The sequence below is a fragment of the Zingiber officinale genome, chromosome 4A, assembly GCF_018446385.1.
Source record: "Zingiber officinale cultivar Zhangliang chromosome 4A, Zo_v1.1, whole genome shotgun sequence".
NCBI classification, from domain to species: Eukaryota; Viridiplantae; Streptophyta; class Magnoliopsida; order Zingiberales; family Zingiberaceae; genus Zingiber; species Zingiber officinale.
This window is the reverse complement of record NC_055992.1, coordinates 137,678,353-137,705,845: the sequence shown is the minus strand read 5'-3', so window position 1 is coordinate 137,705,845 and position 27,493 is coordinate 137,678,353. Positions and strand designations below refer to the sequence as shown.

The window sequence follows — 27,493 nt, the reverse complement described above, 5'->3', positions numbered from 1 at the left end:
GCGTGCGTTCGTCTTCGGTAGAACTTCCAGAGCTCACGATTTTCATCCCAGATCTTCACAGCGACTCCACAAAGCTCTCACGCCAGATCTTGAAGGTTCTTGGAGGCTTGTGCTGGTGCACGTCCATGTCAAGAGGCAAGGAAGAAGCTAGAGTTAGGGTTTTTGTGCATCTCTTGTAAGCTTTTGCTTGTATTGTATCTCCCTTCCCTTTCTTCTTGTACTGTGAGCTTGTAGGGCTTCTCCTCCTTCGGTAGTTACCGAAAAGGAGTGTTTACATAGTGGAGGGTGCGTGAATGTGTGGATCTTTGGATTAGTCACTTCTTCTTGAGATGAATACCAAGTAAATCCCTAGTGTTAGCGTTGAGTGTTGTTTCTTTGTATTTTCCGCTACACATGATCTAAAGAAACAAGCAACAAAAAGCACGAGGAGTGCGACGAGCTATTCACCCCCCCAGCTACATTTTGGTCTCAACATGGCTCACCGGTAGTTGGCTTGGTTAGTACAGGTAACGAGTTTAAATACGCCTTGAGTTCCTCGAAGGCCCAATCGTACTCCTCATCCCACTGGAACTTGGTGGCTTGACACAATATTTTGAAGAAGGGTAGGCTCTGGTCGGATGACTTAAAGATGAACTGAGATAACGCTGTTATCCGACCGGTGAGGCGCTGAGCTTCCTTCAAGTTTCTCGGCGGTGGCATATCTTGGAGCGCTTTTACCTTGATGGGATTTGCCTCAATGCCCCGCTCAATGATGATATATCCCAGGAAATGCCCACTTTCGCGTCGGACAGACACTTCTGAGGATTTAACTTAATTCCGTACGCCCAGAGGGTCTGGCAGGTCTCCTTGATATCTGCACAGAGATCAGCCGCTCGAAGGGACTTGACCAGTATGTCGTCAACAGTGATATGGCCAACTTGATTTGACAGATGGGCTGCACTTCATTTCCGATAAACCCATACAATGGGGTCGTCATCGGCTGCAGCTCGCCTCGATCAATTTGGTGTTGGTCAAACGCCCCTTTGAAGATGATGTTGATCGAGCTGCCAGTGTCAACGAATACACGGTGAATGGTATAGTTTGCAATTACTAATCGGATAATGAGTGCATCGTCGTGCGGTATTTCGACTCCTTTGAGGTACTTGGGGCCAAAGCTAATCTTGGGCCCGCTCGCCTTCTCCTTGCTGCAGCCTATGGCGTGGATCTCTAGCCGCGGGTGTATAACTTCCGAGCTCAGTTGGAGTCTCCACCGGTCGGTCGGTCGACGATGATGTTGATTTTGCCCCACGTGGTGTTGCTTCTATTCTCCTCCTCCCGAGCGGTCGGTCGGCTTCGCTCATGCGAGGCTCGGATATGGTTGTCAATCCTCGGCTATTGATGGTGCTGCCACTCGGGTGATCGCCTAGTCTCCTCCCACCGCTCGATGCTCTGATGCTTATGTCGCCGGTCGGGGGAAGGCGATCGACGGTGATAACTTCTAGGGGTCGTTTGAGCGACCGAGGGGAATCCGTGATAATCGCGGGTGTTGTGGGTTGCCGATTGATGGAAAACACAGAACATAGGGGTTCATACCTTTCCCCTTGGCTTTGGCCGCTCGGAGGCCACATGCTGGACGACGTGTGGTCTAACTTCCTGATGTGATCGTGCTCCTTCGGCTCGGGGCCCTCTTGGTGGTTGGTGGTTGGTCGGCGGGCTTCGCTCGGCCGGCGTCGATGGTTCTGATGGTGCTTCCTTCCTTCTGGCTGCCTGGACTTCCTCCACGTTTATGTACTCATTGGCCTTCTTCAGCATATGGTTGTAGTCTCGGGGCAGCTTCCTGACGAGCGATCGGAAGAAGTCCCCTTCCACGAGCCCTTGCTTGAACGTGTTCATCATGGTCTCAGACAAGACTGAGGGAATATCCATCGCCACCTGGTTGAAGCGCTGGATGTAGGCTTGGAGAGTCTCTCTTGGCCCTTGCTTCATGGAGAACAGACTGACGCTTATCTTCTGATAGCGCCGGCTGCTCGCGAAGTGGTGGAGGAAAGCCGCTCGGAAGTCCTTAAAACTCCGGACCGATCCGTCCGGCAACCTCTGAAACCAGCATTGTGCCGAGTCGGATAATGTAGTGAGGAAGACTTGGTATTTGACTCCATTTGTGTATTGATGAAGAGTAGCGGCGTTGTCGAACTTACCATGATGGTCGTCCGGGTCGGTTGATCCGTTGTATCTCCAATTGCCAGAGGAGCGTAGTGCCTCAGTAGCGGATCCTGGAGTATTACCTCAGAGAATTGGCGGTTGATCTGCTCGGGAGACAAATTAGCTTTCGGCGCTTTACCTTTCCTTGCGTCCCGAACGGGCGCTTCATCTGACGAAGAACCTCGTTCTTGGTTTGCTTGCGCGATCTCGGAGGGCGTCTAGAACAAAGCCCGGTGTAATGTTATAGGGGCGGGCGGCGCCTCCCCTTGCATGCCGGTCGACCCTCTATTCTGTCCCCAGATGGATAGCTGTTCCAGCCGGTCTTCCTGCGCCGCTTGGCCTCCTGAGGCTGATGTCGCTTGTTGCGCCAACCGATCGGCTAGCGTCTTTTGCTACTGTTGCTCGACTATTTTTGCCGCTCGTGCCTGGATGAGCGCGTCGAGCTCCTCTTGAGTGAGCGTCATGGTGGGGAGACGTCCAACTTCTTCCATATTCTCTGTTCGGATTCAGGTGCGTTACCACAGACGGTGCCAAATTTGATCCTGTCCGAGAGTTGAGTCAACGGACGTTGGGGAGGTGACACTCACGTTTACTGGATGTAGACTGAAGATGACGTGGGCCTCCGACGAGCTAGACCTGTAACCACAAGTCGTTAGTGCCGAGCCGGGGAGGGGTTCCTCGGCGATGACCCTCCAACGCTCAAGTCAGTCACCGGTGGCACACGAATGAAGTAGAGAATAGAGGAGAGCAGCAGCGTAACTGTGACTACATTAGTAGTGAACATACCTCGGTCAAAGTCTGGGGGTCCTTATATAGGGCCCCTGAGGGGCTCATGCACGCTTCCCAAGGCATGCACACTTTTCAGAGAATACATGGAAAGGATGTGTTAGGAAAGCGTGTCTGACATCATACCGTAATAGCTCGAGCATATCCCTGACGTGACAGTAGAAACTTCCACCGTACGATTCTCTATCTGATTCTGCTGCCAACCATGCCGCCTGTCAACGACACTGGTTCCGAGAAAGATATTCCCAACTGCTCTTGCCCGTTATTAGGCCGAGCGGGAGAGCCGCTCGGCTAATCTATTGTCCAGGTGATAATATGGCCGGGTCTAGCGTCCGCTTGACCAATGATCTGTTATCCGGTTCTGTCCCGTCGAGCGAGGGAGCCGTGCTTGCTTGATCGAGGCTGCATCCACTGTTTAACCGAGCGAGACGGCCCCTCGGCCTTTGTCCTTTCATGCTTGAGCTTTTTGAGCGTCGGAAGCTCGATATTTGGCCGAGCTGTCGAAGTGTCGGATTGACTATTCTTCATGCCGACCGGGAAGATGGTTCGTCCGATCGGACGCTTGCCCAGGACGTTGATTACTTTGACTATGATCCTTCATGTGGCGATGACCTTCTACCAGACGGACCTCAACCTTTACCACCGGATCAAACACTATACATATAATTGAATTGATGTTTATCTAATATCATCTTACCAGTTATTTTAGAAGTATTCCAATCAGTATTATCACATTTGAATTACAAATACATTTGTGTTGCTTGTAAAGCCGTTGCTGCAAACAAAGCATATGTGTGGTGCCTTTCGATAGTATACACTTTATCAAGAAATATATATATTAAATGTGTAAATTTTGCCAAGAATTTTTTTTCATGTGAGTTCTGAAAGCTCTAAGTATTCCATATATGGAAAGTCTTTTTGAAAATGAGTATATGATGGGATTGAACAACTTGCTTACTAAATTAGCATATCAAGGTTAGCATAAAGTGGATGAGTTTCATGAACACTATCACTTTTCAATAATTAGCTAAATTAAATAAAAAAACTTTTTTGGAAAAGAAAAAGAAATCATATTATATCCCAACAAAGACGTAGTTTAACTGCACAACTATAGAAATACATATAATGATCTGTTATTTTATCCATCTAAATTACCTTTCGAACCATGTGTGGCTGGAGGAGTCTATTCAATATCAACATTTGGAATATTTGAGATGATCGGCCAATCTTCACCTGTCTCCCTTGCACATCTACTTTTCAGTTGTGGGCAACCGACAATATTCAAAGTTTTTAACATATGTAGATTCTTCAAATCCCTTGGCACCCTTTCTAATCGTGGGCAGTTCCGGATTGATAGTATACGAAGAGACTTGAGATGCTGCAGCCAGTCAGGCAAGGTCGTGAGATTGGAAAATCTATTTATGTATAGTTGTTCTAGCACAGTATTGCTTACTTCTTCTGCTGCCATCAACGACTCCAATTCATCACAACAACAAATACTTAATTTTCGGATTCCGTTCTGAATTGTTAATTGATTTGCAGCATGTGAACCAAATAGAGACAATATTTTGAGCGTGTGTAAGTACTGCAGTTGCCCACGTAAATCAACTTTGTTATCACAAATCTCTATATGGAACTCATCTACTGAATTCAAGATTTGAACGAGTTCTTTTGGCTGCGATATCGTACCATTCCGTCGAAAACAAAGAGAACTGAGACTCCCCACTTCTGACGGGAAGAATACCAAATTATCACACCGTTCAATGATCAATGAACGAAGCATTTCTAGGAACTGCATTTCATCCCCAGGAAGAGATTGGAGTTGTCTGCAGTTTGTAATTTGTAATTTAGTCAAGGATGTGAGGTTTCTGATGCAGCCACTTGGAAGAGATGCTATGTCAGGCATCGCCGTCAGTTGGAGAACAGAAAGAGAAGTGAATCTTCCGATACATGAGAGTATGCTCCCATTGCCGCATGATATCTGAAGCTCTTGGATTCTAGGAAATCTCGGTGTACTTTTCAATTTAGGACACCAGCAAATCAACAACTTTTGCAGTAAAGGAAACAACTGGTCGACAACATGACACTCTGACCATTCCTCTAAATTAGATATCCAATTCAAGCTGAGTTCTCGAAGGGAAGGAAAGCCTCTGTAACCATGGAACTCAGCACCCAAGTGTGTAATACCATTCATATAGTCTAAGTCAAGCCTCTTAAGAAACTGTAGATTTCCAAATGGAGGAATATGCTCACAACCACTGCAGTCTCTAAGTCTAACTTCAACCAAATTTGGCAACTGTGACTCCATCAACCATGCTGGAAATTGTGGGCTCCTATAACGGCATATGTCTAACTTCTTTAAGCTCGTGTTGGGACAAAGATCAACGAACATGTCTTTGTCATATCTTTCATTAAACTCTATGCACAGTTCATTAAGATCTATATTCTTCAAGATTTTTCTTCCATCACAAGAATAATTCTTAAAATCTTCTGAAAATTGAATTACCATTTTTCCATGAAGTTTCAAATTCTCAAGCTCTATAATTGAGCATGCACCAGTTTTGTCACCAGCAATAAAGAGAGGTAAACTTCGAAGATTAGTTAGTCGAGATAATCCACAGGGCATGTGTGTGATGAATCTAGAATAAGTTTGTAAATCAAGATCCCGAAGATTTTGCATATTCCCTAACTCTTTTGGTAGCTCTCGAAGTTCATGATTGAAACTGAGATTGAAATACTGTAAATTAGGGAGAAGAGTTATGGAGTCCGGTAGAACTTCAATATGATTCCATGATAAGTTGAGGTACCTCAAATGTATCAGAATTCCTATTGACGTCGGCACCTCCCTGATGCCAGCATTACTTAAATCTAACGCTCGCAAGTACAATGGTTTAAGTTCTGACAAGAGTTCAAGCAGATTGATACTCAAATGTGAAAATGTATCTATGTGCATAAAGGTGCGCAAGTACAAAGGTTTCTTGCCTAAGTCCTGAGTTATGTTTGGAAACTTTCTTGGATCGATTTGCAAATGATATGTTCTGTTTCCAAAATTTTCCACCGAGTCTTGATAGGAATTCCAATATACATCTGCAGAGACTGATCGTGCCAGATCATACATTAAATCATGCATCGTGCACTCGGTCACATATTGAGAAGTTACAAAGAGTGATCTCAGCACAAGATCATCAAAGACATGCTCGCCCACTGTTTCAGCATCAAAATTTCCTTCTGAACGTATGAAACCATTTGCTATCCACAGTTTTATCAGTTCATCTTTTTCCATCGGAACATCTTTTGAGAATAGGGAAGCAAATGCAAAACACTTCTTTGACCGTAGAGGGAGAGCGTCATAGCTCAATTTTAATACGGCTAACACTTTATCTTCCTCATTTCCCAGCTGCCATATTTCACTGTTCAATACCGAGGACCAGTAATTTTCCTCTCGAGTGCTACGGAGCATGCTACCCAGAGATATGGCAGCCAAGGGAACACCGCCACATTTCTCAACAACCTTTGCACCAATTGCCATTAAGTTTTGATCCACTGCTTGATCTCCAAATGCAAATCGTTGAAACAAGGACAGACAATCATCTCTGGACAACTGTTGTAGTTGGTGAGTGGTATTGGATGAGCTCATAATTGAAGAGACCCGTTTACTACGGGTTGTCACTAAAATTTTACTTCCTCTCGCCCCACATGTTAAGGCTGCTTTCAGTATATCCCACTGTAGCTCGTTCTCATTCCACACATCGTCGAGAACGAGTAGAAATCTCTTCCCAGATAATTCTTCTTCTAGCTTCCTGTTCAATAAGTCTATTTCGAAGATGTTGACTGATGAACCTCCGGTAGTCAATTCTAATAAAGACTTCATTATCTTTGTGGGATTAAATTCAGCCCCAACAACTTTCCACATTGTCAAACTTGCAAAATGGTCTTGCACTCTCGCATCATTGTAAACATGCTGAGCAAGTGTAGTCTTCCCTAGGCCACCCATCCCAACGATGGCAATGACCTTCACTGTGCCATGGTGGCTTTCATCATCATCATCATCCTTTGTTAACATGTCGACAATCTTATTCTTCTCTGGTTCTCTCCCTATAACAACAAAGCTATTGCGGGAGTGGGTCTCTCTGTTGTTGAGACTTGGTTCCGACATGGAGATACTGCCTTGTTCTTGTAGCAAATTGGAAAGAATGGACTTTTGCAGCAAAATAGAATCCAGACTATCTGTTATAGCTTTTATCATGCCACCTACCCTACTCTTAAACGCAACTTGATTATCAGCAGAGAAGAAATCACTCACCGGCCTTAAAAAAGATTTTGATCTCTGCTTCTTCTGGAAGACTTTGGTGTCATAGTAATCCACAACATCCTCGAGATCGTAGGCCAAGTATTTGAGCTTCTTTAGCAACTCCTTCACAGCATCTTCCATCAAAGGGCGGGACTCGATGTGTTGGATCACCATGTCAATGATCGGGGGCAGCTCCTTAAGTTTCTCCATCTTCCTTTTGGTACCAGTTATGGTCTTGAGTTTCTCGTCGAGTTGGAGGAGATCTGCCACCTTATCGACCATGAAGCGAGACGCGGCACCTACCAAAGCTGCTTCCATAGCTCCGGATGAAGAATGCAGAGTTGTTTGGTTTGAATCTGGCTAACAACAATAGCTAGCTTGGAGGAGAAAAGAGAAGCAATAATACAATTTGCAGGGCGACGACTTTGAAGTTCCATTTTTTTTATGGATTATTATTAAATCGACTATTAAAATGGTTGCTTATAAATTTCCAATTCCAATGCTTAAAATATCTGTAATTTATGCATTATTATTTGTAATAAAAACATCATTTAATTATTGTAGTTACCATTAGATTTCTAATTAGAGTTCTATTAAAAAATTCAAGTAGTGTAAGTAATAAATTTGTTATATTATTTGTTCTTATGCATTTTAATACATCTCAGGATGTACAAGTTCACGCACGCTTTTGTTCTCTTTTATAATTTGTCTTGTTGCTCACTTTGTTATTACTAATAAATAACAAGTACTAAGATAGCAAATATTAAACAATAGCTCCAAAACGCCTAGAAACGAATCAAAGTAACCTATTCTGACTTTTAGACCATCCAAACAAATTAACGTTAAATGAACTTATAGTATATATACTCAAGCATTTAAAATATTAGAAATTAACACTCGGCAAATTAACCCCCACCTTTCAATTGTCAAACGCTACCACAATATCAAATTAATCATACAAAATTTATAATGGCTAAAATCCCTTGATACGGCACCTAAAGGAGGGACCGAGGGGCCAGGAAGTCAAATGTTAAGGAGGCATGATAGTGAATAGTTAGGAGGATGTAGTAGTCAATAGTCAAGCACTACGTGCTTAGTTTGTAAAGTTCTCCACGGTGATTACTTCGCTTGGCTTTCATCCTAATAATCATGATTCAGTTTTATTTGTCAGGTGTACGCGTGTGGATCATATACTTTTGTCTTTATATGTGGATGACATGATAATTACAGATGATGATTTTGATGGAATTTAGTTTTTGAAGTTTGAAGTAGTTCGTTGTTTCGCTATGAAAGATTTGAGTTTACTACACTATTTTCTAGGGATCGAGATTGCTTCTTCGCTAAAAGGTTATCTCTTATCTCAGTCAAAGTACATAGCTGATCTATTTGAGCGTCCACGTCTCACTGACAACAAGGTAGTTGATACTCCTCTTGAGACTAATGCTCGTTGCTCTCCATTAGATAGTTCTCCTTTGCCAGATCCTAACCTCTACCATACACAGTTGTGGGAAGCTTGGTTTATCTCACTGTGACTCGTCCTGATATTGCGCATGCTGTACATATGGTTAATCAATTTGTCACACACCGACCATAGTTTATTGGGTTGTTGTTCTTCGCATTCTCTGGTATCTTAGAGGAACTCAGTTTTAGAGTCTCTTATTCCCTTTTACTTTCTCGTTTGAGTTATGTGCATATTCTGATGCTGATTGACATTTTTTTTGACGATTCTCTTATCTCTTGAAAGAATAAAAAACAAGATGTTATTTCAAGATCTTCTACAGAAGCTGAATATCGTGTCATAACTACCACCACTTATGAGATTGTTTGGCTACGTTGGTTGCTTACAGATATGAGAGTTTTTCTTTGGCAACCATTGTGATAATCAGAGTGTCATTCAAATTGCACGCAATATGATTTTTCATGAGAGAATGAAGTATATTGGGATTAATTGTCATCTCACTCGTCATCATTTACAGCTTGGCACTATCACACTGCCTTTTGTTCCTTTCTCATTGCAGATAGCTGAAATATTTATCAGGCTCATTTTGCTTCGCACTTTCATTTTTAATGCTTCTAGCTGTAGCATCGTGAGTTTGAGGGGGAATGTTAGATTATATGTATTTATTATGATTATTTGTTTATAACCTTTAGGGTAATTTAGTCTTTTAATTTTTCAATTTAGGATTTATATTTTCTTAATCTAACTATATAAAACTTTGTACTCTTTATTCCTGACATTTTTTTGGATTAATCAAGATGGCAACCTTTTCCTGATTTCTACATATCTATAGCTAAATTGACTGTGGTCATGATTGATCACCCTATTGTGTTTTCTTCTGCATTCATTACAGGATTACTTTGGATGAATTAATTTAGCGGTTAGAAGTTAGACCTTTTTCATTTATAGTGATTGTTGCTCCCGCTTTTACTTGCTTTGTCGACAGGTAGAAATAAAGAACATGAATTCGTTTTCTGCAATGAATAGAGCCATTGATTATGAGATCTCGAGACAGGTTCTTCTACATAGTCAAGGTCAAAGTGATCAGATTTTCCAAGAAACTCGTCTATGGGAAGAAGGTGCTCAGGTTTGCCATTTTCCATGTAGTTCAGATTCTGAGTCTTATCTTCATTTTTCTTTTTTCATGTTGCCTGTTTATGGACCAGAAAACTTTTACAATGAGGAAAAAGGAAGGGCTAGCAGATTATAGATATTTTCCAGAGCCTGACTTACCAGAAGTTGTTCTCACAAAGGAATTTGTCGACAAACTTTGTCAAGGGTTGCCTGAGCTTCCCGAAGCAAAGCGCAGACGATATGAGAAAATGGGTCTCGCAATGCAAGATGTTCTCTTTCTAGCTAATGACAATCATGTAGGAAATAGCTAAAATCTCGGGTTACTTTAGAGATAAACAGATGCCTTTCATGGAGGAACAGTGACAACTGATGAATTTTGCAGGTTGCTGAATTTTTTGATGCATCTCTTGAGAACGGCGCTGATCCAAAATTAGCCGCCAACTGGATTATGGGAGATATTTCAGCTTTTCTGAAAAATGAGCGACTTTCAATAACTGAAATAAAACTAACACCGTTTGAGCTTTCTGAATTAATAGCTTCAATAAAAAATGGAACCATCAGTGGGAAGATCGGGAAGGAGGTATGCCAATGTTTGGATTTTGTGTGTCAGATAATTTCCTTCTATAATCCGGTTATGGTTGTTTTGGTAATATTAAAGTTGTTGACATGTAAAATTAATCAGCTCATTTTTTGCAATCAAGAAAATTGTCAAACTCTCAACATGTCTTGCTGAACTTATTATTTGTTAGCATATTCTTCAGTCTACTTCTGGGAAACAATCATGAAGTCATAAATTTCCTAGGAGTTGACGGTATCATAAACAACAATTACTATGTTTTTTTTTTTTCATTATGATACGATATGCCATCATTGTAAGTATACTCTAAAAGCTCAGGGTTATGCCGTTAGTTCTTTTTAGCTAAGCATTTTATTCTCTTCTCTCTTCTTTGTCTTACTGAGTCACTTGAAAACTATAGGAACTAATAGTTCTTCTATGCAGAATGTTTGGAAAAGGCTATAGACCATATGCTTAAACATCCCTACCAGATGTTCGACATTATATACCATATTTTTCTAAATATTCTCATTTTTTTTTTCCATTTTCTGACAGATACTTTTTGAGCTTCTGGCCAAAGGTGGAACTGTCCAGTCACTGATAGAGGAAAAGGATCTAGTTCAGGCAAGTCTAATATTTCCGGTCCGCAAAGGATCTTAATTTATAATTGTTGATCTGAACATGGAATCGTGATGATTTGATGCATGGATTCTTCTGTTTATTGATTGATGGTATCCAAGTGAATTCTTAGTAATATCTTCAGATTTCTGACCACGTAAATATTAATTATAGTGGAGCTGGTAAACTCGTAAACTGTTAACCGTGAATAGAGTAGTTTAAGAATTGTGTAGTTGTTAATATGCTGAGCATGGCTTTGAGTTATAACAACAACAGCAGCAGCATAAGTCGTAAGGATCTTCCAACAATTCTTACAGCTGAAAGAACTCCGTTTCGAAGTTTCAGAAGAACAATTCATAATGAAAGAGACATGATAGCTTCCGACTCATCTAAACAGGAGTGAGCAACATCAATTTTAGGCTTTTGTATCATAAAATTTACGAGACCAAGCTTTCTATGTTTGTGATCCTTTTCCAACCATGAAACTTGTTGTTGGTTATCCAGTAAATTTGTTTTCCACAATGTATAACTCGCTTTATATGCGAAATTTCAGATTGTAGATCCAGCAGCCATAGAAGCACTAGTTGATAAAGTCCTTGCTGCGAATCCGAAGCAGCTCGAACAGTACCGTGCAGGAAAAACCAGGTTGCAGGGGTTTTTCGCCGGCCAGGTGCATGAATCAGTGACATTTCGAAAAGCTATGATTTTACTGCAGTCTGAAACTCTGATTTTTGGTTCTGTAGGTGATGAAGGAATCCAAGGGCAAGGCAAATCCATTGGTTTTGAACAAGATTCTTGGCGTCAAATTGAAAGGAGAGAGTTGACTTTGTTAAGACCCAAAGTCATGAGATCTACCTCATAGATTTTCTTGCAAAGGAAGTTTAGAAAGTCAGAGTTAACTTTAATAAATTGGAAACACAAGAATGTAAGTTTTCATACCGATGCCATTTAGAGAAGAGAAAATTTTCATTTTATTCTTGTATTTTAACTACCTTTTAAAATAGGTTCACTATTATTATTTTACCTTTATACTTTGGTAGGATCACTTTCATAGATGAGTGTTATTAATTCTCCCCTTAATTGTTAAAAATATGGGATAATATGATAACAAAACTATAGATATTATTAATACTTATGAAAGTGTGAATTTTTTTTTATATAAAAGGTATAAATTTAAAAGGGCGTCCTTATTATCATTATTATCAAAAGTGTACCACACTTTGAAATAAATATCGAAAGGGCGCTTTATATTTTGAAAATGCTTTTGTCCAACATCGTTGCAACAATTTTACAAAGTTGCTCCAATTGGAGTGAGTTTTCATGACTATCGTTGCAATACATGATTACAAAGTTGCTCCCTTATCGTTGGTTGCGATACATGGCCATTTTTTTTTCCTTGCGGACTTACCTTTTGTGGTTTTCTGATTGTCGTCCGTCTGTTCACTTTCATCCTATTTTAAGTCACTACAAACAACAGAATCGTACTAATCTAAGACATGGAACTAGAGTGAACAAAAACACCATCGAGTTTAAGACTATCGATTCAGCTCTTGGTCTGCACCAGAAGTCACTTTAGTGCATCAACTCACAAGTGCTTTTGGCCTTAGCAAACTGCTACACTGATTAGATTCATTTTGGACAGCAAATTAGAAAAAGTTGTGCTTCTTGAACACATCTTATAGTCTCGAAGTACATAAGAGAAAGAACACAGGCCAGTGCTTGCTGAGTTACAACTTTATTTACGTACTGTATAGTGGTATAATTAATATAAATTAATCATGAGGAAGAAGAAAACCATGAATTCTCCCTAGATCGTGGGGAATCTAATCATTAATTCGCCTTAGGTTCAACCCTCACGTATAGATCATGATCTCAACCATGAAGGTGATGATGACTTCTAGATGCTGTGAACCACAACACCATGAAGAATGCGACTCCTAGATGCATGAGCTTCTATCTTCATCTCATAAGGTTGCTGCTCCATGATGGGTTTGCAGGAACTGACTCCCTTTAATTAATGAACTTAGAAAACCAGTTGCTTCATCAGGCCAATCTGAATGGTTAGATGAGTAGGAACCTGGCAATGCGACTTCTAACTGAGTGGTGAGAACAGATGATTGAGACAGGGAAGGAGGCGTATTATCTGGAAAATTGGCGGTAGTAATGTCATGTATGCTGGATCTACTCTTGTCTTTGCCACCCGAATTTAGTCTGATGAAGTATTTTTGGGCATGACTAGCAACTTGAGTAGGGGTCCTAGTAATCACAAAGCTCCTAGAAATACTTCTCCAATCCCCTTTACCATACTTTTTAAGGACAAGTAGGAATCACTTGTAGAAGATAAGAAATCGCTACATTTCAGAACCAAGTTGATTCAGTTCAAGCACCAGCAACCATACACTACATAAGTTACAAGGTACACCAACAGATTTATGTAAGCTAATCACCAACTTCATAGATGACAATAAGCTAGTGAATCAAATTAATCTTATGAAACTGAATGAACATAGTATCTCTTCTTCAGCCCAAGGGACTCCTGTTTTTTCTTTCTTGATCTGATGCACATGCCCCTGACCTCTTCCAGCCGATGCAATAAGGTTGCTTCACAGCTTCATAGCCGCAATCGCTATCCCACTCCACACTAAAAGAAGAAGAATCATAGCCAGGACACGAAACCGTCCAGCTTCTATCTTGCTCGCATCCTCCAACAGGTAATAGCTCTCGAACTCCATTCTCTTTCAACTCCATCTTTCTTCTGTGCCACTCCTATATTATAGTGTGTGGCAATATTAAATCGACAGACCTTACGGCAAATCCAGTTTTCATGCTCGTTCCAAGCATGTCAAGATTAATTTTTATTTTATCCATGAATATATGACAACTGGACAACATTTTATTTTTTACATCTCTATTTAATATATTCATCAAACCATTATCCAGACAATACTTTACCAAGTTAACAATCAAACTCAATGTTCGAGCACTTTCGTTGAGTTTGTCGAAGAATAATGACAACAAAGAAGATAATAATGGATAATAATCTTGAATTGATTTCAACCCTATCAAGCATCATAATCAAAATCGGCATGAATCAATAGCATAAGACAATATTTTCAAATTTATCATATTCATTGCTATAATTGTAAATATTATGATTATAAATATTATTATATGCTAAGGCGCGTAAGCTTCTAGACATAGCACCAGAGGGAATTGGACAATGATTAAGTTTATATATTGCAAATAGAAGTTGATCAAATGCAAACAACCACAAAGATGAATATTGCCAGAAATCTACTGTTGGTGCTATCACTAAGATCAGTCTTTCTCGTCCATCCTGCTCCTGTGTGATATGGATTTGAGAAACTCAGGAATTTCAATTTATTTCAAACCATGGGGAATGATGAAGATAAATACAAGTAGAATCCAGCATGACTAATGAGGCTACTTCGATGCCTTAAACCTCACTTAATCGGCTCACAAGGTGACATTATTATTGCACAAGACCACAATTAGGATTCAGTAAAAAAAAGTGTCAATACTAGTATCAAACCAGGCTTAAATAGACGAATTCTAATCACTGTCAGAGTCACATAACAAGATTGCAGTGTGCCAGCATTTGAAGAATTTCAGCAAACAAATGGATGGGTATGGCACAATAACTGAGAGTTTTATGGTATTTTCAAATATCAAATAGTTCCAGGCCCGGATGAAGGCATAGGCCAATAAGGCCTATGCCTAGGGCCTCAATATAATTGGGGCCCATTAATATTATATTTTTTTAAAATATATTTAATAATTGAAATTTAATTTTAACTAAAACGGGACATTTCATTTCAAGAATGCCGCTTCGGCGCTTCGATTTCCATGCAGGTATGCATAGTAATATATACTGTACCGTCGCCGCTTCGATTTTCTACTGTGCACATTGTACAACCATCTTTGAAGACTGCCGCTTCGATTTCCATGCACAGTAATGTACTGTACAATCACCTATTCCAACGAAAAACAAAACTTCAATTAATTATATACAATAATTCTTCTAGAATTCTATATAAAACCACTACAGAATTTGATTTACTCATGTTTTCGTTCTCTAAGTCTCATACTCTCATCCTACTCATATTTCAGTCTCAGAATTTGATTCTCAACGTGATTCTTTCAGTCTCAGAATACTGAATACGACAAAACGCCCTCGACCCTTCGCATTCCTTAATCGTCAGGTAATATTTTTTTAATTTTTTCTTCATTCATGAAATGTTCTTTATTGTTCTGTATAAATAATAAATTATTGATGAAATGGACCCAAATATGAAATATGGTTGGAAAATTAGATTATTAGCAACTGTATGAAATTTTTTTTCTCATTTTTCCTCTCTCACAAACAAATTACTACTATCGCAAACTTGATTTACGCACTTATCTCATTTATTATATATTTGTTAAGTATAGTTTATTATAAAATATAAACCGTTAAATTAAACGATTCAAATCAAATTTAATATTTTATATTTTTATTATATTTGTGCAAGTAATACTCAGTAATCAGTTTGAAATATCATCAAATTAAAATTACACGGTGTAAATCAGTTTTATTGTTCATTTAATTATAAGTAATTTTATTTTGATAAAATAATAGATACTTATATTTTTCTTTTCTAATATTATTTTAATATAAATATGTCTATGAAAAAAATATGATTCTGGATATATGAAACGTATGAAAAAAAGAAAAATAAAAGAATTTATTCAATCTCAAAAAGGCGCACTCAATAGATTTATTATTAATAATCAAAATCAAAACTCAGAAAATAATATAATTGAAAATTTAAATGAAAAACTAATTGAATACTTAGGACAAAAAGAAATCTATCAAGAACTTTCTAATGATCACAAAACAAATTCATCAAATATTAATATTAATGAAGAAAATAATTATAATTTAGAAGAAGAAAAAGACACTTAACAAATCATGAAAATAATTTTTTTTAATAATATTGATGAAATTATTATTCAAAATATATATGATTTAGCACAATGAAAAATATAAATACAAATTTAATAGATTTATTAGTTGAAAAGGGTCAAATTAGAGAAATCAATATTTCTTTTCCAAATGATGAAAATTCTAGACAATTTTGTATGATTCATTACATTCGAAAATTATCAAATGGAGAAAAACATGATAGAAAATGGTTAATATATTCAAAAGAATTACATAAAGTATTTTATTTTTGTTGTAAATTATTTAGTCAAAAATCAATTACAATTCAATTAGCAAACGAAGGGTGTCGTGATTGGAAAAATCTTAGTATCAAGCTTAAAAGTCATGAAACAAGCAGTGAACATATTATAAATATGAATATTTGGTTTGATATTGAAATGAGATTGCTTAAAAATAAAACCATTGATCAAAATTTACAAGAAAAAATAAATAAGGAAAAAGTCATGAAACAAGCAGTGAATATATTATAAATATGAATATTTGGTTTGATATTGAAATGAGATTGCTTAAAAATAAAACCATTGATCAAAATTTACAAGAAAAAATAAATAAGGAAAAAGAACATTGGAAGAATGTATTAATAAGAATTATTGCTATAGTTAAAAATCTTGCAAAAAAAATAATTTGGCATTCCTAGCACAAATGAGAAAATTTATCAAGATAACAATGGAAATTTTTTAGGTTTAATTAAAACGATAGCAAAATTTGATCCTATAATACAAGAACACCTTAAATGTATTCAAAATGGTAAAATTTATAATCATTATCTTGGTCAAAATATACAAAATGAGTTAATAAATATATTAGGAAAAGAAGTAAATAATATTATAATTAAAAAAATAAAAGAAGCAAAATATTTTTTAGTTATACTTAATTGTACTCATGATGTAAGTCATCAAGAACAAATGTCTCTTATATTAAGATGTGTAGATATTTCAACAAGTCTAATCAAAATATAAGAATATTTTATAGAATTTTTAAAAGTAGATGATACATCAGAAAAAGGTCTTTTTGATACGCTTATTAATATAATAAAGAAAATTGAACTGGATATGAATGACATAAGAGGACAAGGATATGATAATAGAGCTAATATGAAAGGTAAACAACAAGGTGTACAAAAGAGATTGTTAGATATAAATTCTAGGCTTTTTATACACCATGTGGTTGTCATAGTCTTAATTTAGTACTATGTGATATGACTAATTCTTGTCCTAGTGCTATAATATTTTTTGGTGTGATACAACTTATTTACTAATTATTTTCTTCTACAAAAAGATGAAAAATTTTACAAGATCATGTAATTTCTAATTTAACTCTTAAACCATTATCACAACCACGTTGGGAAAGTCATCTTGAAAGCGTTAAAGCAATAAAATATCAAGCTCCACAGATAAAAGAAGTTTTATATAAACTTGCAGAAACTAGTGATGATCCTAAAACAAAAAGTGAAGCAAATTCTTTAGCAACATATGAGTTTGAAAATTTTGAATTTTTATTAGGTATGGTTATTTGGTATGATATACTATTTACAGTTAACACTGTTAGTAAATTTTTACAATATAAAGATATGAACATTGTTATTGCATTAGATCAATTAAAAGGTCTTGTTTCTTTTTTTAATGATTATAGAGAAAATGGATTTATATCTGCTGTGATTTCTGCTAAAGAGATTACAAATGAAATGAATATAGAACCAAAATTTCGTGAAAAACGTATAATTAAAAGAAATAAACGATTTGATGAGAATAAAATTAATGAAGTGAAGCTTTTACCGAATCTTTTAAAATTAATTACTTTAATTATATTATTGACCATGTCATTTCTTCACTTCAAAGTAGATTTGAACAATTTAAAATATATGAAGATAATTTTAATTTTTTATATGATGTAGAAAAGTTAAAATTGCTTGATGATGAGTTTTTAAAAATAAAATGTTTAAATCTTGAAAACTTTTTAACACATGACATGTTATCTGATATTGATGGTTTAGATTTATTTTTAGAATTAAAAGTTTTAAGAGAAATAATAAATCCAGAATTAAAAACCGCACTTGAGGTATTGAACCTTATAAAAAAATGAATATTATTAAATATACCTGTTAGTGTAACTTCAGCAGAAAGAAGTTTTTCAAAGTTAAAATTAATAAAGTCTTATTTACGTTCAACAATGTCTCAAGAAAGATTAAATAATCTAACAATTTTATCAATTGAAAAAAAAATATTATCAAAAATCGAATATAAAAATTTAATTAATAATTTTGCATCTCAAAAAGTTAGAAAACTAAATTTTACATAAAAATTATTTTAAATTAATATTTTATTTTTTTAAAAAAAAATTAAACCCACCATTGTCGGTCCCAAGTCCGAATGAAAAAGTGCGAGGAATTTTTTTTTTAAAAAAATATATTAAAGGCCTAAATGTTTTTTTTTTTTGTCTAGGGTCACATAGAACCTTGAGACGGCCCTGAATAGTTCAATAAGTCGAAGAAACTCATATAAGCCAGCCAGGTTAAGATCAATGGTTCAGTTAAATAACCAAGTATTATCATAGCCATTGAGTGCATAAATCTAAGAAATTATAAGTTTGACAAGAGGAACAAGATACTGCAACTGACCCATTATTGTCCAAGAATGTAGCTGTCTCGACAAGAAGTGTCAGTATAATAATTGCTAAGAGCTAGTGACAATCCAGTTCTTTTAAGCATAACATTCCATATAAAATTTTAAGTATTTCCATTGGATAATGGATAATAATAAGCATGTAAAAAAATTAAGAAAATAAAATAGTCAGACACAAAAAAAAAATTAAAAGATTACTCACATAGAACTATTTTAACGTGTATTAACCAATAATTTTTTAAGATTTTTGATGAAATAAAAAATATACTTCTTTTCACTTTGAGAGGTACAAGAATCTCAATAACAAACAAAAAAAATTGAAGGAAAACTTATATTACAACTATCACTCAATATCAAATTGTTTATTTATTGCATAACTATCCACCATAAAGCAACAAAATTTCTCACACAACATAGTAATAATCCTTAAAAAGACAAAAATCATAGTATATCCAACAATAAAATAAATCACAGTGTGACATAAAATAAATCACATATGTGCGAAGAACTTCATAAGGCATGACAGATGCACCTTTAAACAATAACTATGATCTATACATGCTCAACCTCCTCCCTCGACTTTCATCCTACAATCAAGAGATTAAAGAATTCAATATTATTAAAAAGGACGGTAACAACACTATACATATAATTGAATTGATGTTTATCTAATATCATCTTACCAGTTATTTTAGAAGTATTCCAATCAGTATTATCACATTTGAATTACAATACATTTGTGATTGCTTATAAGCCGTTGCTGCAAACAAAACATATATATAGTGCCTTTCGATAGTATACATTTTATCAAGAAATATATATATTAAATGTCTAAATTTTGTCAAGAATTTTTTTTCATGAGAATTCTGAAAGCTCTAAGATTCCATATATGGAAAATCTTTTTGAAAATGAGTATATGATGGGATTGAACAACTTGCTTACTAAACTAAAATATCAAGGTTAGTATAAAGTGGATGAGTTTGAACACTATCACTTTTCAATAATTAGCTAAATTAAATAAAAATAAATAAACTTTTTTACAAAAGAAAAAGAAATCATATTATATCACAACAAAGACATAGTTTAGCTGTGCAACTATAGAAATACATATAATGATATGTTATTTTATTCAACTAAAATGATTTTCTAACTTACCTTTCGAACCATGTCGGGCTGGAGGAGCCTATTCAATATTAACATTTGGAACATTTGAGATGATTGGCCAATCTTCACCAGTCTCCCTTGCACATCTACTTTTAAGTTGTGGGCAACCGACAATGTTCAAAGTTTTCAACATAGGTAGATTCTTCAAATCCCTTGGCACCCTTTCTAATCGTGGGCAGTTCCAGATTGATAGTATACGAAGAGACTTGAGATGCTGTAGCCAGTCAGGCAAGGTCGTGAGATTGGAAAATCTATTTATGTATAGTTGTTCAAGTTCAGTACTGCTTGCTGCTTCTGCTGTCATAAACGACTCCAACATCACAACAACAAATACTTAATGTTTTGATTCCGTACTGAAACATTAATTGATTGTTAAGATGTGAACCAAATAGACATAATTTTTTGAGCGTGTGTTAAGTATTGCAGTTGCCCACGTAAATCAACTTTGTTATCACAAATCTCTATTTGGAACTCATCTACTAAATTCAAGATTTGAACGAGTTCTTTTGGCTGCGGTATCACACCATTCCATCGAAAACAAAGAAAACTGAGACTCCCCACTTCCGACGGGAAGAATACCAAATTATCACACTCTTCAATGGTCAATGAACGAAGCATTTCTAGGAACTGCATTTCATCCACAGGAAGAGATTGGAGTTGTCTGCAGTTTCTAATTTGAAATTTGGTCAAGGATGTGAGGTTTCTGATGGAGCCACTTGGAAGAGATGCTATGTCAGGCATCCCCGTTAGTTGGAGAAGAGAAAGAGAAGTGAATCTTCCGATACATGAGAGTATGCTCTCGCTGTATGATATCTTAAGCTCTTGGATTCTAGGAAGTCTCGGTGTACTTTTCAATTTAGGACACCAGGAAATCAACAACTTTCGCAGTAAAGGAAACAACTGATCGACAACATGAGACTCTGACCATTCCTCTAAATTAAACATCCGTACCAAGCTGAGTTCTCGAAGGGAAGGAAAGCCTCTGTAACCATGGAACTCAGCACCCAAGTGTGTAATGCCATCCATATAGTCTAAGTCAAGCTTCTTAAGAAACTGTAGATTTCCAAACGGAGGAATAAGCTCACAGCCCCTGCAGTTTCCAAGACTAACTTCAACCAAATTTGGCAACTGTGACTCCATCAACCATGCTGGAAATTGTGGGCTCCTATAACGGCATATGTCTAACTTCTTTAAGCTCGTGTTGGGACAAAGATCAACGAACATGTCTTTGTCATATCTTTCATTAAACTCTATGCACAGTTCATTAAGATCTATATTCTTCAAGATTTTTCTTCCATCACAAGAATAATTCTTAAAATCTTCTGAAAATTGAATTACCATTTTTCCATGAAGTTTCAAATTCTCAAGCTCTATAATTGAGCATGCACCAGTTTTGTCACCAGCAATAAAGAGAGGTAAACTTCGAAGATTAGTTAGTCGAGATAATCCACAGGGCATGTGTGTGATGAATCTAGAATAAGTTTGTAAATCAAGATCCCGAAGATTTTGTATATTCCCTAACTCTTTTGGTAGCTCTCGAAGTTTATGATTGAAACTGAGATTGAAATACTGTAAATTAGGGAGAAGAGTTATGGAGTCCGGTAGAACTTCAATATCATTCCATGATAAGTTGAGGTACCTCAAATGTATCAGAATTCCTATTGACGTCGGCACCTCCCTGATGCCACCGTGAGTTAAATCTAACGCCCGCAAGTGCAATGGTTTAAGTTCTGAGAAGAGTTCAAGCAGATTGATACTCAAATGTGAAAATGTATATATGTGCATAAAGGTGCGCAAGTACAAAGGTTTCTTGCCTAAGTCCTGAGTCATGTTTGGAAACTTTCTTCGATCGATTTGCAAATGATATGTTCTGTTTCCAAAATTTTCCACCGAGTCTTGATAGGAATTCCAATATGCATCTGCAGAGACTGATCGTGCCAGATCATACATTAAATCATGCATCGTGCACTCGGTTACATATTTAGAAGGTACCAAGAGAAAGAATGATCTTAGCACAAGATCATCAAAGACATGCTTGCCCACTGTTTCAGCATCAAAGTTTCCTTCTGAACGTACGAAACCATTTGCTATCCACAGTTTTATCAGTTCATCCTTTTTCATCGTAACATCTTTTGAGAATAGGGAAGCAAATGCAAAACACCTCTTTGACCGTAGAGGGAGAGCGTCGTAGCTCAACTTTAATACAGCTAACACTTTATCTTCCTGATTTCCCAGCTTCCATATTTCACTGTTCAATACCGAGGACCAGTAATTTTCCTCTCGAGTGCTACGGAGCATGCTACCGAGAGATATGGCAGCCAAGGGAACGCCGCCACATTTCTCAACAACCTTTGCACCAATTGCCATTAAGTTTTGATCCACTGCTTGATCTCCAAATGCAAATCGTTGAAACAAGGACAGACAATCATCTCCGGACAACTGTTGTAGTTGGTGAGTGGTATCGGATGAGCTCATAATTGAAGAGACCCATTTACTACGGGTTGTCACTAAAATTTTACTTCCTCTCGCCCCACATGTTAAGGCTGCTTTCAGTACACCCCACTGTAGCTCGTTATCGTTCCACACATCGTCAAGAACCAGCAGAAATCTCTTCCCAGATAATTCTTCTTCTAGCTTCCGCTTCACTAAATCTATTTCGAAGCTGTTGACTGATGAACCTCCAGTAGCCAATTCTAATAAAGACTTCATTATCTTTGTGGGATTAAATTCAGCCCCAACAACTTTCCACATTGTTGGACTTGCAAAATGGTCTTGCACCCTAGCATCATTGTAAACATGCTGAGCAAGTGTAGTCTTCCCTAGGCCACCCATCCCAACGATGGCAATGACCTTCACTGTGCCATGGTGGCTTTCATCATCATCATCATCATCATCATCCTTTGTTAACATGTCGACAATCTTATTCTTCTCTGGTTCTCTCCCTATAACAACAAAGCTATTGCGGGAGTGGGTCTCTCTGTTGTTGAGACTTGGTTCCGACATGGGGATGCTGCCTTGTTCTTGTAGCAAATTGGAAAGAATGGAGTTTTGCAGCAAAATAGAATCCAGGCTGTCTGTTATAGCTTTTATCATGCCACCTACCCTACTCTTAAACGCAACTTGATTATCTGCGGAGAAGAAAACACTCACCGGCCTTAAAAGAGACTTTGATCTCTGCTTCTTCTGGAAGACTTTGGTGTCATAGTAATCCACAACATCCTCGAGATCGTATGCCAAGTATTTGAGCTTCTTCAGCAACTCCTTCACAGCATCTTCCATCAAAGGGCGGGACTCGATGTGTTGGATCACCGTGTCAATGATCGGGGCCAGCTCCTTGAGCTTCTCCATCTTCCTTTTGGTACCAGTTATGGTCTTGAGTTTCTCGTCGAGTTTGAGGAGAACTGCCACCTTATCGACCATGAAGCGAGACGCGGCACCTACCAAAGCTGCTTCCATAGCTCCGGATGAAGGATGCAGAAGTTGTTTGGTTTGGATCTGGCTAATAACAATAGCTAGCTTGGAGGAGAAAAGAGAAGCAATAATACAATTTGCAGGGCGACGACTTTAAAGTCTTCCTTTTTTTTTTTTTTTTTTTTTTTTAATTATTATTATTTTATGGATTATTATTAAATCGACTATTAAAATGGTTGCTTATAAATTACAGCTCACCATGACAGTGAGTGGAGTGGGTATTAATTAAATCTAAGTCAGTCGCTAACGCCACAGACCACAAATTTCCAAATCCAATGCTTAAAATATCTGTAATTTATGCATTATTATTTTTTATAAAAACATCATTTAATTATTTTAGTTACCATTAGATTTCTAATTAGAGTTCTATTAAAAATTTCAAGTAGTATAAGTAATAAATTTGTTATATTATTTGTTCTTATGCCTTTTAATTAATTAATACATCTCAAGATGTACAAGTTCACGCATGCTTTTGTTCTCTTTTATAATTTGTCTTGTTGCTCACTTTGTTATTACTACTAATAAATAACAAGAACTAAGATAGCAAATATTCAACAATATCTCCAAAACGCCTATAAACGAATCAAAGTAACTGATTCTGAATTTTACACCATCCAAACAAATTAATGTTAAATGACCTTATAGTATACCCAAGCATCTAAAATATTAGAAATTAACACTCGGCAAATTAACCCCCACCTTTCAATTGACAAACCCTACCACAATATCAAATTAATCATAAAAAAATTATAACATAAAAATTTATAAGAATACAAAAAAACAATGCCAATGGATAAGCACGAGGATTTACCTCGCTACCAACTACAACCACAGTTAGGGAAAATAGATTGCCCCTGTTTAATTGTTAAGAATGATAAATCAATTATTTTTTCCTTTTATTCCTTGTGAATTATTATACATCTCAACACCAAAATAAGGAGCATCCTTAATGGAGAAAAGTGAACCGGAGACTTCCATCCCATTTGAGAGATAATATCAGCAAATTATCCAGACACTGATAGAGGAAAAGGATCTAGTTTAGCCGTTCAGGCAGGTCTAATACTTCAAGTCTGCAAATCATCTTAGGTGGTGTTTGATTCTCTCTTAGGAATCAGAATGAGAATGAATATCATAATATTATGAAATGAAAATGAGTATGAGCTTAGGTATCATTATTAAAAATAATATTTGGTTAGTTGAATATTTTCAATCGGAAAAAATCTAAATTTCCTTTTTTACCCTTAGAGGAAAATAAGATAAAAAATTAGATGAGAGAAAAAGTTGAATGTGAGAGAAACATATGATGAGAGAGAATGATGAAAGACAAAGTATGATGAGTGATCCCGTCCGGAAGCTGAGTCGGACGGAGGCCGGTCGAGGTGTCCCGATGGTTGACGGAAGGTCGTAGAAGATGACTCGGCTCCCACGGGTGGCTGACACTGCTACACGACCCTGCGCACACTCAGACGGTCTCCCCTTTCGCGTTAGAGACCGAAACCCAGGGAAAAAGTCCCCGGATCAGGCCCTCCGACGCTTAAGTCAGGTTCTTTTTCCCCAGAAAGAACAGAGAGAACAGGAAGAAAAAACAGTTGTGGAAGAAAAGTGACGAGGGAGAGTGTGCGCGTACCTGCATACGAGGGATTTCTCCCCTTTTATGCGTCGTCCTTTCCTAGAACCTGCCATCCTGTCAGAAAACGTTAGACGCTGGGCTTTGTCGTCTAGTACCGGACACCTGTCGTACTGCCATTTGTCGTGAAAGCATCTTTCTGTTTAGGGACCTCCGCTTTCGTACATGAGTTTTGTCTTGTAGTGATGGACAGCTGGCAGGCTGCTACTGGTTGTGAGGGCATCTTTTCGTTTTCGGAACCTCCGCCTTCGTTCGCACTATTGGAATGTAATGATTATCCTCGACGGACCCTTGAGATTCTCTGCACCCGCATGACTTAGCTTCTCCGATCCATTGTGACTTGCACCGGCCTCGCCTCTTCTGATCGACTCTAGCCTCTAAACGTCGCCTGCCAGACGGGCTGACTCTGCTCAGCTCTGCCAATCCCGACCTGCCTCTGTGCTTTGTATTTCCTGGCTCTCTACCGCAGGTCTATAGATCGTGCTGCTTCTGCTCAGCTCTGCCGATCTCGACCTATCTCTGCCTGGTTCTGCCGCTTCCGACCTGTGACATGTACTTCCAGTCCTTTCAATCGCAGGCCTGCAGACCATTCGTGACTTGCACTTCCGATCCTTCGACTCGCAGACCTGCCGACCAAACCGTCCCTACACAGCTCTGCCGCGTTCGACCTGTGATTTGTGACTTGCACTCCCGGGCCTTTGAATGATGAACCTGCAGACCGAGCTGTCTCTGTACAGCTCTGCCGATCCCGACCTGTGCCTGGTGTTCCCCCTGTCGTCCCCCCTCGTTCTCCTACAGCTCTGCCCCTTCGATGAACAAGTCTGCCTGGCCCTTGGCTACCCCCTATGCTCAACTCTGACTGCCCCGTCAGCTTGACTATTTGACCGCCAAGTTGTCTTGACTATTGACTGCCACCTCCTCTTGACTTTTGACCGCCGTATGGTCTTGCCTTTTCTAATCCTTTCCTCTTGGGCCCCTCCATTACCAACCGTATCAATGAGAGAGAAAGGGTGATGGGAAAAAATGAAGAGAGAAAAAGTGTGATTAGAGAAAATGAAAAGAGAGAGCGTGATAGAAGAGATTGAGAAGAGAAAAAGTATGAAGAGAGAGAAAGTGTGTTGAGAGAGAAAAAGTGATGAGAAAAAAATTTAAGAGAGAGAAAATATAATAAGAGAAAATGAGAGATTGAGGAGAGAGAAAGTATGATGAGAAAGTGTGATAAGAGAGAATGTGTGATGGGAAAAAATAAAGAGAGGGAAAGTGTGATGAGAGAAAATGAGAAAAGAGAGTGATGAAAGAAAATAAAGAGAGAGAAAATGTGATGAGAGAAAATGTGGAGAGAGAGATTATGGTAAGAGAGATTAAGGAGAGAGAAAGTATGATGAGAAAATTGAGGAGAGAATGAGGAGAGAGAGTGTGATGAGAGAGAATATAGAGAGAAAATGGTATATAATGTGTGATGAGAGAGAATAAGGAGAGAGAAAATATGTTGAGAGAGAAAGTGTGATTATAGAATAAGGAGAGAGAAAGTATGATGAGAGAGAATAAGGAGAGAGAGAGTGAAATGAAAGAAAAATTGAACGAATATACTAAGGGTATTTTCGTTCAAAACTTAATTTTTATTTCCATTCCATCAAAATTCAAGAGAGAGAGTGCGTTTTATCCATACCCAAATTTTTGGGTTTCATTCCAAAATCTTAATTTCATTCTCATCAACCAAACATAAAATTTAAGAATGAATCTATTCCCTCTTTCCCAAATCCCTAAATCAAACATCATCTTAATTTATAATTGTTGACATGAATTTAATTGTGATGATTTGATGCATGGATTCTTCTGGTTATCGATACATGATATCTAAGTGAATTCTTAGAAATATCTTCAGATTTCTGACTATCTAAGTATTAATGGTAGTGGAGCTGATAAACTCATAACGTATTAGTTAACCGTGAATAGAGTAGTTTAGCATTTGTTGCAGTTGTTAAGATGTTGAGCAGGGCTTTGAGTTATAACAACCACAACAGCATAAGTAGTAAGCATCTTCCGACAATTCTTAAAGCCGGCCAAAAGAACTCCATTTCGAAGACTAAGAATAATACAGTTTGTTCGTTGGATTTAATTTATTTATTTTTGTAAATTATTATTTTTAATATTTTTTAGATTTTTTATTGTATTTAGGATATTTTTAGCAATTTTTATCGTTTGTAAGGTTTTGATTCTATATAAGCGTCTTGTTAATCGATGTTAGATGAGGTTTTTGAATTAATAATATTTTTTAACAGTGTAATTTATTTCTCTATTTTCTAGTATTCTTTTGGCGTCGTTCGCAGTCGAATCAACAGAATCAATATTTCTCGCAGGATAATCGCTATCCTAGTGCGGCGTCAACTGGTATCAAAGCTCTTTGAATCTCATGGATGATCATTGTGGTCGTGATCATAGTCATGATAGGTAGGTTTTGGCTTTGGAAGCCTTGAACCGTGATTGTATCACCCAAGACGAGATAATTAAAGATCTATAGAGATAAGTCATAAAGTTATCCCAACGTCTAGCAACGTAAGACTTTAAAGGTCGTAAGTTATCTTATTCTAATTCTGCTTCCAC

At 37.3% G+C, this 27,493-nt stretch overlaps 3 protein-coding genes across 4 annotated transcripts; 1 reads left to right on the top strand and 2 right to left on the bottom strand.

Annotated features, from left to right (window-relative positions):
* Positions 1–4,147: 4,147 nt before the first annotated feature.
* LOC121972831 (putative disease resistance protein RGA1) lies at positions 4,148–7,573 on the bottom strand. Its single transcript, XM_042524457.1, has one exon. The coding sequence runs from the start codon at positions 7,571–7,573 to the stop codon at positions 4,148–4,150; it is 3,426 nt and encodes a 1,141-aa protein (XP_042380391.1).
* Positions 7,574–9,669: 2,096 nt separating this feature from the next.
* On the top strand, positions 9,670–11,881 carry LOC121973713 (glutamyl-tRNA(Gln) amidotransferase subunit B, chloroplastic/mitochondrial-like). The gene is made up of 6 exons (XM_042525092.1): positions 9,670–9,840; positions 9,920–10,123; positions 10,210–10,407; positions 10,939–11,007; positions 11,555–11,671; positions 11,745–11,881. Exons 1-6 carry the CDS (start codon positions 9,715–9,717, stop codon positions 11,823–11,825), a joined length of 795 nt encoding a protein of 264 aa, XP_042381026.1. The 5' UTR covers positions 9,670–9,714; the 3' UTR covers positions 11,826–11,881.
* A 7,093-nt stretch (positions 11,882–18,974) lies between these two features.
* LOC121971413 (putative disease resistance protein RGA1) lies at positions 18,975–23,322 on the bottom strand. Of its 2 annotated transcripts, none has more exons than XM_042522674.1 (2): positions 19,311–23,322; positions 18,975–19,214 (listed from the first exon to the last, which is right to left on the bottom strand). In XM_042522674.1, the coding sequence occupies exon 1, from the start codon at positions 23,245–23,247 to the stop codon at positions 20,164–20,166; it is 3,084 nt and encodes a 1,027-aa protein (XP_042378608.1). In that variant the 5' UTR covers positions 23,248–23,322; the 3' UTR covers positions 18,975–19,214; positions 19,311–20,163. The 2 variants fall into 2 exon arrangements, with proteins under 2 accessions (XP_042378608.1, XP_042378607.1); XM_042522673.1 differs by having other exon boundaries at positions 19,783–23,322.
* Positions 23,323–27,493: the final 4,171 nt, after the last annotated feature.

What these genes read in the sequence shown, in the direction of transcription:
- LOC121971413 (XM_042522674.1), bottom strand. Translation starts at nt 23,247, where the DNA reads ATGGAAGCAGCTTTGGTAGGTGCCGCGTCTCGCTTCATGGTCGATAAG.
- LOC121972831 (XM_042524457.1), bottom strand. Translation starts at nt 7,573, where the DNA reads ATGGAAGCAGCTTTGGTAGGTGCCGCGTCTCGCTTCATGGTCGATAAG.
- LOC121973713 (XM_042525092.1), top strand. Translation starts at nt 9,715, where the DNA reads ATGAATTCGTTTTCTGCAATGAATAGAGCCATTGATTATGAGATCTCG. An exon ending in TATGGGAAGAAGGTGCTCAG is followed by an intron (nt 9,841 to 9,919) that starts GTTTGCCATTTT and finishes TTTATGGACCAG; the next exon opens with AAAACTTTTACAATGAGGAA. An exon ending in AGGGGTTTTTCGCCGGCCAG is followed by an intron (nt 11,672 to 11,744) that starts GTGCATGAATCA and finishes TTGGTTCTGTAG; the next exon opens with GTGATGAAGGAATCCAAGGG.